We start from the raw sequence: 11,166 nt of genomic DNA on the forward strand, positions 1-11,166 counted from the left end.
TTATATTATATATATATATATATATATATATATATATATATATATATATATATATATATATATACAAGAGATACTTTAAAATGCTACTATATCCTTGGAAAGTGATGAGCTATCAACCAGTAGATGATATAACTCCCTAGACTAACTGAAAGTAGGGCTCTGTATTTTTATTTATGCGTTGTTGCAATGATTCGATTGTATATCATCAGTCTCAAAAATGCAACAAAATTATGAAAATGTAGAAAAGAAAATGCCTTCGTTTCGACTTTACTGCGGCATGCGGGTTCAGCAGAGAAGAAGTAATTGTTGACATAGGCCACGTGATTATGACGTTGCATAAATCATATCGGAAAGTAAATATTGAGATAATGAAAAATCGGGTCATTTTGTCAAATAGAGTGTCTATTTATAGCCTGGACGCTAAGGGGGACAGGCTAGTCTCAAACGTTTGTTTGGTACTACTAATTTTGCTATTTTATGAATAAAAATAGATTTTGTTTGATGTGGAAAAAACGGAAAAGATTTCTGTATATATGAAGGTTTGCTCCTGGTTTCGTGTATTGATTTGTAACACTGTAGAATCGTTCAATTTTTTTTTGTATTTTTCCGTTTCTTACTAACATAACTGTTGTTATTGTGATGTTGGTATTGGTTACAAAGTAATTATTTAACTTAAATCACAAAATTCGCCCTCAAAGTTGTGGTTCGTCTTAGAGATGTCAAATAGCCAGTGACTCAATCCAAGTCATCACCACTACTTTGTGAAGTTAAAAATAAAATTCCTGAAAAGATGATTTTCACGCATTAAATAAAGTATGGAATTGCTAAAGCAAAAACTTTTCAGCAGAAAAGTGGTTTAAGTGCGTATTTACTGAATAAAAATGCATTTTTCCGAAGCTTAGTCACGTTTTCCCGCGAAAAATCACACCCGGATGTGTGACGTCAGTTACAGAGCAGCCTATCTGTGCTTGCCTGGAACACCGTGGCGGCTTCTGTCGAGTACCACGACCAAGACAGTGCTTGTTAGTCCTCTGAGGACGAACAAATGTTAGCTCACTGCTTCTTGTAATGAACTGACAGCAAGAGCCACCAATCTCTTCCGTTCACGTTTAGCAGCTGCAGCCCGGGGAGTGGGTTGGCTGAGGTGGGCACCCTGATCTCGGTGAGTAGGACTAGGAGATGGACGAAGTTGAATTGTGGGAACGGCATCTGCAACGAGCATCAGTCTGGTTTATTAAAGAAAAAAAATGTTACAGCCAGTGACCCAGAGTATTGGTGAAGTTTGTAAACTACAAAAAGAGATAGGGAAATAAAAACTGCACAAAAGTCATAAAAAAGTCATACGGCCCGGCTACACGTCCACAATTTGAACGGGCGTATGCGTAGTCTAAGACATATAGCCTGGACCCCAGTCTCCGCTTTTGGCCGGAGTGTGGTCGGAGGCACGGAGGCCAAAGCGAAGAAATAGGGTCAAGGCTATAAGACATACAGCCCTGCCACATACGGCAAGCTAGGCCACATACGTTTTCTCAATGAAACATTCTACCGCTCACGTTTTTTAATGCAACTGTGAATTTCTGATATTTTTCACAGATGAATTTCTTCGGCGATGTAAGCTTAGGTCTGCAGTTGTAACTTGTACACTGAATACATGTCAAGTGTGACCGGTATCACAGTTACGAGTGGAGTGATACGTACCGGCCGCCGCGTACTATGCATATACTTCTTATATGCATAGTACGCGGCGGCCGGTACGTATCACTCCACTCGTAACTGTGACCGGTATGATATCGTTCGCCGCGAAATACATCATTATACGATGTTGCGCAACACATGGTTTGGCCACATAGAACAAAACATACTTGGAAAGCAATCACAGCAGTCGTTCGTTGTCGTCTCGGTTTACCGTAGAACTCGTAGGGTAGAACTACACCACCAAAATAATCTAGCCAATCACTAGTTTTATTTATAATCTTATAACTTGGGGCTTACCTTCTGGAAAATCCGTGATCGTATTCCATGCGGTTGGCAAAACAATCGTCAGTGAAGTGTTTGTAGCAAAGAACACTCGTGGCTATTGGAGTAAAATTAACCCGCTTTGCTTTCACAAACTTGGTCCATTTTTTGGCCAGATCTTCATCCTTCGGCCATTGAAACAATTTTGATACTGAATGAGAACAATGCATAGCGACACAACGCCTTGGCATTGTTACAACTTTTTACAATGGATTTTGTGAATGCACACAAAGGCACTGCACTGGCGGGAGAACTGGCGGTCAATGTCCTTGAATGACGTCACACCCGACATTTGCCGAAGATTACCGAAGACTTGTATCTTCGTTGGCAAGGGCGTTGCAAGGAAGGGCCTTTATTCTTAACTGAGCGCAGTTTTGAGAAATTCCAATGCAGGTCATTTTTCGACCATTTTATTCGTCAAAAGAAGCAATAAAAATTCCACAAAGACCACAAGACCTTTATTAGTAAAAATAAAAAAAATGCCTGGACGACAACATCATCAGTGAGACATGCAGACATTTTACTCGCCCAGAAAAAGCTTGTCCAGGCCTCAGACAGGTGACAAATTGACCACAGCAGATATTTCCTTTTAGTTTAACGCATTGAATTCAACCGAGGAACTGAAATCAGCCGGAAATGCACGAGCTTTCATTACGATAGTATGTAGCCAGCTGACCAGCAGGTCATGCTGATATTAACCGTTACGGAAGAAATGGAACGATGAGTCATAAAAATAGGCCTATCCTAAATTAATATCTACTGGATACTTGAGAAGATTTGTTTGGTGATAATGAAAACTTGTCCAGATATTCATCCATGATTAAATGCAAGACGGGAAAATGTACAGTTTATACACCTATACAAAATAAATCCAAGGACCAAATGTTTCTATGTGAACGTTAAAAAACTTCCGCTCCGGGATATTGGACAAATTTGAAACTTTTTACTCAGTGTTTACGTACAACAGCAAATTCTGGTTAATTGTGTCAAGTTTGTGAATATGTATTGAGTTTTGGTCGTACGTGGTATAATGGTGCATAGAAGATGACACAGGTATCGACCGAACTTGAAGTCAAGTGCAAGTGACGAAACTTGTATTCTTATGCGGAAGTGATAACAGACACATGAATACCACAAAAATTCACTTTGAAATTTTCTCAATTTCATTTTCAATTGATCTTTAAAAAGTTCGAGTCGATTTAGATGGACAAAATTCGTGTACCAAAATCACATTCCAAAATAGGGACAGAGCTAACAGCGGTATAACAGAAAATGTCAATGTGTACACTGTATTATGCAACAGGTGAAGTGACACTGTTTCAGTAAACACTCAAACACACACACATGATTATTTGTCATTCGCTCGGTCAAAGTTCACAAGCACAAGGCAGCAGGGTTGAATTTTTGTGTAGACGACCTTTCCAAGGCGGTTTGCAGTCATACTCTGGTGTTTTCGAACCACGCACTCAAGTTTAAACGTCTCACCGACAGATTCACAACATTCAGAGTGCATACAGGTAAGGTTGACTAGATGAAAGTGGTTTGGGATTTGAGATAACACACGTACTGAATGTGTCTCCTGTAACACCTATAACTAGGCATGGACGTAGCTCACCGATATTTTACCTCCATGGGCCGTAAATCAATCAGTTTTAACTCTGACGCATACCTGCATACTCTTCCGCGATGGCTTATTTTCTTCGGTTCGATTTTTCCGGTGGATCTTTTGGTTCCTTTCGAACCACACCATCAAATTTGGGAAGCGGAAATTCCGCGGTTTGTTAGCCACATCAACGAGAGAACGGGATCGGGCAAGAAACACTAACAGACATATCTCGAATGTTAATTCTATGATTGGTAGCAGCGAAACCGATCAGGTATCGAGACACAGTCGCGTGTGAACCGATACACAACGGCCGCTGGGTGGTATGCATTAGAAAATGCATACCACGCAGCGGACGCCGTGTTCACAAGCGACTGTGGCATGAGACTCAACCACAAGACCTGACAATATATAATGCAGGTCAATTGGTATGAAACATGGAAACAAATAAACCGAGGAGAGAAAAATGTGGCCGATAACTCGAGGCACAGTGCCTTACATTCTTTTGTACGGCAATCGATCGTTTTTAATGCCAACGTAAATATCATTGCATAAGATATGATAGCGTACATATGTTCACGAACGTAACACAGGCGTCGGTGGATAGTTTGTTCGATCAATTCGATCAGGTGATCGAGCAGACTACCCTTGCCCGAAAACACCTGTACTTACATTTGTAAACATGGGCACAAAATAAATGCGAGTTTCAAACGCAGTAAACCTATTAATGATTCTTGATTGACGCTGATAGAGATCTCAAGTTGTTCATGATTTGAATCGTCATAAATTGATTTTTCGTTTAAGCGTCGTCCTACAAAGGTGTGTTCATAGACGAACACACACTTGTCACATATATCACCTGATGTTTATTTTTTTGCTCATTTTTCATACGACTGTGCACACTGGTACGTTACTAGGCATCAAAACTACGGTTAAAAACGCTACTCGGCTGACTTATCCAAGATGTCGTACCCAAAGCAAACAGCCCCGGTTTATCCTAGTCCTAGTCAGCCGCCAAGCTATGACCAATCGCAGGGAAATCAATATTCGACCCAATATACGGTCGCGGCGGATCCACAGGCTGTTCAGGCCGCGGTGAACCAAGATCAAGCCAAGCGGGCTATACTGAAGTACATACGTATATTGCCCGCCATGCACCAGTGTATGGCTTGGACCTGTTTTATATTCAACTGTATAATTCCTGGCATAGGTAAGCCATTCAACTGTCTCAATGCTAACTTCAGTATTCCCAGTACATGTAGTATGTAGTACTGCGCTGGCTCTTACAACAAAGTGCCACCTGCTTATTTCTGCCTGTGTGAGCGGTGGTGAACAGGTAACAATAGGAGGCAATATTCTAGGGGATACATTGTTGAATAACTGGCAATTTCTCTGAAAATGTCTTACTTGTTGTCAATGCTTGTTATTTTTGCGGACAAACCTTCGTTTATCTGGATTGCATATCCATTACGGCGCAGAAGTGACGAAATATGAGATTCAACATTATCTGTTTATTTACATTTTTTATTTACTGATTTGACGGTCAACAAGCACGAGGGTAAGGGACTGGTCAGTTTCTTCGGCCTGGGGGGGGCGGTGGATTATTTTTTGCCAACGTCAAAAAGTGGCTGACCCCCCCCTATTCCAAATTTTGAAAACAGGGTGACCCCCCTATTCCAAATTTCGAAAACAGGGTGACCCCCCCCCCTGGCGCGCGACATAGGTAAAACAAAAAGGTGGACATAAATTATATATATATATATATATATATATATATATATAATATATATATATATTACATTTTACATATATTTATATTTTAAATAGTCATGCAATATTTTAATGAAATTGTTGACATGTCAGTTGTAAGATAGGAATTTCAAAGTGTCAATCTTAAAGTTTGAATTCAGTACATTTTGAATGAGCTGTATTTTGAATGAGCTGTGAATGTATCTCACACTTTCTATGCTTAACCAGATGTCCTGAACTGTTGTACAGAAATGGATGTCAATCATTAATATCAAAGAGGAAAAAAGCAGTGAATCAAAGACTTTGATGGGTGTTAAGACTTGCCAACCATCCAATTAAATCTCCTGAGGAGCCAAAGAGAGCTTTTTTAGCCAAATCTGATGTGTACAGTGTCTGAGAGGACCTTTTCTTGTAACATTGAAACCATAGAAGCACAGCTAATAATGACAAAAACTGCCTTTTTAACTGTTATTTTGTTCATAAAAAAAGCATCTTTCTACAGAAAACCTGTGACAAAAAGGAAAATAGTTGCATTAATGAGAAGGAAAGATATCTTGTCATTTTTCTATCTCTAAAATAAGTCACTGTATCAAATATATATTGTGAAATATTTGTGCATGTTGCTTTCTCATACTGAATTCTCATAGAGAGAACAGAAAAGTATCAGGAATTTGTCATCCTTTTCATATGAAATGCAGACTTCATAACGGTACACTTTCACTTAGCAAACATCAAGATATCTCTGATTTATTGAAGCATGGCGCCCGAAGGGCGCGCCGAAAAATATGAAACATCCTGATATCTCTGATATATATGCCTTGTATATTAAAGTCATGCACCTGAAGGGCATGCTGAAAAATGTCTGATATATTAAAGTAATGAGCTTGTAGAGCACACTGAAAAATATGGAACGTACAGATATCTCTGATGTATGTATGCTTGATATGTTAAAGTGGGGCGAGCTGAAAAATATGACTGATTATTAAAGTCACGCGCCCGAAGGGCGCGCCGAAAAATACAACGAATGATGAAATTTGTGGCTGACACTAGCATTTTAGGCAATGATGAGCCTGTGTCAAAATTCAAAAACACACTGACCCCCCCTATTGGGCATTTCAAAAACATGGTGACCCCCCCCTATCACCAAAGTCAAAAACAGGGTGACCCCCCATGAATCCACCGCCCCCCCCCCCAGGCTGAAGAAACTGACCAGTCCCTAAATATACACGGACATTGTAGACAACATAGATATTTTTCCCTCCACTGTAGTTGTTGTTTGTTGTCCGTTTCTTAGTCGCTTTCCTTGTCGAGAGTGAGAGGCTACGTATTCCAACAAAACCATGTCCATTTCGCCCCCTCAGGAACGTGGATTGCAGCTTTCACAGTGCTCACATGCTGCGCAAAACATCCTACAATCAAGGATCGATTGCGCATCTTCTGCATAAATTTTTGGTGTGGTCTTGGGCAACTCGTGACCCTCGTACTTGTCATTGGTTACATCTGGGCAATCTACTGGGGCTGGGGCTTCATCATGCTTTCCTACAGTAAGTATACCAACGACTAGTTTTCTTTCAAATTTATGGAGGTTTTTGCAGCAATTTATAGAATTAATAAACGCAACAGGTGTCTATTACCATAAAAGCAGACTGAGTTTGAAGAATGTCCCACCTAACTTCTCGAAAAAAAATGTCGGAAGGAGAGGCATCCTTTTTGAACGTAAACTTCCCCATTTATGCTATTACATTTGCTGATAAACATGACGGGAAATGAACTTTGACATCTAAATTGCCCAATGACAGAACTTTGACATCTAAACTGCCCCATGACAGAACTTTGACATCTAAACTGCCCTATGACAGTCGCCAGGCTTGATAATCATTCTTGTTTCTCACTAAGAAAACGGTCAAGATCTCCAATTGGAGTCGCGTGATGTCAGTCTCCGTGTGTCCAAAATTTTATTCACGGTCCAGAAGACTTCGCTATTTTGTCGTACCTGTTTGTTCTCTTGTCATGACTTCAGCCATAGCACGAAGGTTCCTGTCTGACAAACTTAACACCTAATGCTTAACGTCTTTCATCGTGACTGGATTTTTACAAATAATGATTTCACCTTGCCTGTCTGCTGGGAATTCGAACGATTAACAACAAAATGTACACTTACAGGTTTTCGTTTTCTTTCACATTTTAATCATGACATTTTATCAGTTGACGTAACGGTGCCACAAGTATTTTACTAAAGTGTATCTGAACATACAGTGTGCGACTCGAAAATACACCATAGTTTCAACATGCTTCGTTCATAGAAACCAAATTATTCTTTTTTTAAATATTTAAAGAAAGATTTGGAATCACTGTGAAATTTTTTTGTTAAATGAGCAATTTGCCCCCTTCTTTACCATCGCTCAGAATTCCTCATTAGTTATTCATGATAGGAAATTTTGATGAGGGTTTTCTAATGTTGTTATTCTTCTAGTGGGTTACCACGGAGGATCGGACATACCAGAGATACACGAAGTGGTTGCCGGTAAGAAGGAACAAGACGACAGAGACAAACAGACAGCCTAACAATTCACCGTTGTCGGACACCTGCTCTGACGTCATGATAAAACTGATGCATCTACCATTTACAGAGATTTGATAAAGCAAATAATCTGTCATGAACGATTTGATCTGACCCGATAAGAAATAATATGTCGCACAAGGGGTTCTCGTGTAATTTCTCATAAAAGAAATACTCTTGTACAGAACTGTATCAGACTTTCTCACAGCACCTGGCTACGCAGTGGTGGCGACATAGCAGGCTCAGCCAAGGGCTGTTAACACTTTTATTTTTAGCTTTTTTGGAGTTTTTTGATTGGTTACAGATTCTCAACCCCATATTCCACTTTAAAATCCATTGGTTCATGCCTCTAGGATCCAATGAACTTATTTAAGATAAGAAGACCTGTTAAGGGAGATATCTCACTGTCATCAAAATGGGTAACATTTTACATTTCGTAAACACCTGTACTCAGTTCGTCATGGCATGCACTCCAACGACATCATCTAAAAGGATGTTATAATATGTGTGCAGTATTCGTGAAAATTGTATAAAATCAAGAAACAGCAAATCAACAGCAGAAGATGTGAACATCTGGCATCAAACGTAGGAGGCAGGTAATAGTTTTTGACCGTTTTGTTACAAATTTCACAGTGTTGTACTATGGACAGTGTTGTATGCCAAAGACAGTTCTGCTCCGCTATCTACAGTAGTACAGAAGTATTCAGTAAATCAAAAAGTACACCAGCTCATTGAGCTAGGCCTACGCGAGCCATAGTGTGTAGCCAGCAGGGAATGGGGGGGCTGTGAGAGAGTCTACGGACAATATCTAACTTGAAAAGTATATTGGTATACCGTGCGTGTTGATCGGAACTTTCAAGGGATAATATCAAAGATATCGCTGTGATGAGGCGTTCAGTGTCATATTTCTTCCGCTTTGTCATTTGAAAGCATTCATTAAGGTGGAACGCGCCTCGGGGACAGATATTTGGACTCCTAAACTTTTATCATTCTTTTCTGACCTACCACTTGTAGCTCTTTGTGTAAGAAAACTTTTCACCGGCTTAGTTTTTCGAAATTCGAAAATTTTATTTTTCTCCATAGCGTTAACACAGGGATGGCGGCCATTTTGAATTTCAAATATCGGTAAATCTTGGGTTACTTGTTTCTCTAGTACCAAAATTTGCACGGTGACCCTCGATTTTTATTCTTGATTTTGAAAGAGAATGGTTGAAATATTCCTAAAGGAAAGTTTGAGCAAAAGGTTTAATAAGTCTTCACTTTTTCGGGGCGCATACTACCTTAACATTAAGAATCTAATAGACCGAAACAGAAAGACGATCTGTTTGGAATCATAACGCATGCGTGTGACAGTCCGATACATATTTTACTGGCTTCTATAGAAATTTCCTTCAAAACTCATTCTTGTTCAGTCCTCTGCTAAGTGAATAATACACTGACTCTGTCGAGCCAATCACATGTCCATGTCCGATCCTCCAACAACTGCATTAATTGCGAACAGACATGTATCCCATTTATTTCTCATTTGCTCTTTCAAATTTTGTGGGCTAAGTTTGGTTCAGACGTGTGTCTTGTCATCGCAAACCATAGCAAGGAGCATGGAAAAGACAGCAAATTTCACATAAGACCGGGACCAGCTTTCTGAACTCGACGGGAGGTGTTAGTCCAGTATCTATAAGCTTTAAACCATGTCAGCCCCTTGACGTATTAGGTTGTAATGATCTAACACTTGGTTATGAAATAGATTGTTCCATTATTGGACACAATAATACAGAGTCCTTTTAATTCTAAAACCAATCACTGAAAACTTATAATTTGTAATCCACTTCCAGTGGAATACAGCGCCCTCTACGTCACCATGACATCTCAGTTGACGTTGGTCTTATGCATATTTACAAATATCTTCTCCGCAATTTTCAAAACCAGGAGTATGGGGCTACTAGACGGTAGTTAACCGACATATACATACTAACATGGGAAGGTTTCGCTTCATAAAACCGACCAAGGTATGTTAGATGAGGCTACACTTATTTTCTACAAATATACGCATACACAAAACATAAATACAATCTTCATCTTTGATTATCAGCTTGGTAAGCCGCATTGATCCAATGTAAATCATTTTAAAACTGATATTTAATAAATACAAACTTTATAAAACTTTACATTTAGCAATAAATCTATGATATTGATAATCCATTTTGATGTTGCATATTGAAAAGCGTGTATACCGCACTCTTATCGTTCGTGCTTGAGTCCTCGAGCTCGTTAAAGGATTGTGAAAACTGTAGGTGTAGAGATGTACAGATGTACATGCACGTACATGCACATGAACTGAACTTTGAAAACTATGGGTAGCTCTGAAATGTTAAAACACATTTAATGTCTTCAAAAGAAACCGGGCAGGAAAATAGCATAGAAAAGCCAGGGCTACGTTATCTGATACTGTGGATGGATTCTAATCTTCTCCCACTTCCTAAATCATATCGAACTGTCAAAGTCCTCTGCTTAAAGTTACAATACAGCATAATATATATATATATATAATACCATGATACTCCAAGATACTCGACGAACAATTCTCATCAATTCTCATGAATACTGTTCAAACAAGTTATAATGCCTTTTGCAAACATAACAGTACTCCCACTTATGATGATATGAGCCACAGTTCAGCTCAAATGGCCCGCTGGTTCGGGAGAAGAAGATGTTTTAGATTGAACAGACAGATGTTGAATTGGTCACACCATAGACCTAGAGAAGAACGGGACAGGCAACTGCGATACAGATCAAAGAGACTTTGGATTAGCGGAGTACGAGCCTACTTGGAATAGTTAAAACTGTGATGACCAACTCTTATGGCGCCTAATACTAAATATCCACGACCAAAATTGAGTCGTACGACCGGTCGTGTAGCGTGCTCACATAAAACGTTGTCTCATTTTGGGGCATATTTGAATATGAGCGAGACAATGCATGCAGCTGCCGGATAATAACAATGTTTTCAGATTACAAGTTATTTCGGATAACCCGCGAGTCCAGTTTGAGAAAGAAAAGTGTAACAGATATTTTTAGAATAATTCTTCAAATTGGTTTTAAAGTATTTTACATATTAGTAGCGAGATTCGGTGCAAATAGAAGTCTACAGGGAGTCAGAATGTTCCTGTAAAGTGACAAAGTTTTGAATCCAAATCCAAACACATATCACTGCAGTTCCAGACTTAAGGTAAGTTGACCT

General features: G+C 39.4%; 1 protein-coding gene and 1 long non-coding RNA gene across 3 annotated transcripts; one reads left to right on the top strand and one right to left on the bottom strand.

The window, feature by feature from the left end:
- LOC139145162 (uncharacterized) lies at positions 1–2,406 on the bottom strand. Its single transcript, XR_011554900.1, has 2 exons — positions 1,993–2,406; positions 1–1,226 (listed from the first exon to the last, which is right to left on the bottom strand). It is a non-coding gene; the product is annotated as an uncharacterized lncRNA (long non-coding RNA).
- LOC139145161 (protein stum homolog) lies at positions 1,020–10,127 on the top strand. 2 transcript variants are annotated; one of them, XM_070716142.1, is made up of 4 exons: positions 1,020–1,162; positions 4,537–4,829; positions 6,730–6,912; positions 7,842–10,127. In XM_070716142.1, the coding sequence occupies exons 2-4, from the start codon at positions 4,583–4,585 to the stop codon at positions 7,931–7,933; spliced, it is 522 nt and encodes a 173-aa protein (XP_070572243.1). In that variant the 5' UTR covers positions 1,020–1,162; positions 4,537–4,582; the 3' UTR covers positions 7,934–10,127. The 2 variants fall into 2 exon arrangements, with proteins under 2 accessions (XP_070572243.1, XP_070572242.1); XM_070716141.1 differs by lacking the exon at positions 1,020–1,162 and adding an exon at positions 3,368–3,533.
- Positions 10,128–11,166: the final 1,039 nt, after the last annotated feature.

This window comes from Ptychodera flava, chromosome 12, assembly GCF_041260155.1.
Source record: "Ptychodera flava strain L36383 chromosome 12, AS_Pfla_20210202, whole genome shotgun sequence".
Lineage (NCBI taxonomy): Eukaryota > Metazoa > Hemichordata > Enteropneusta > Ptychoderidae > Ptychodera > Ptychodera flava.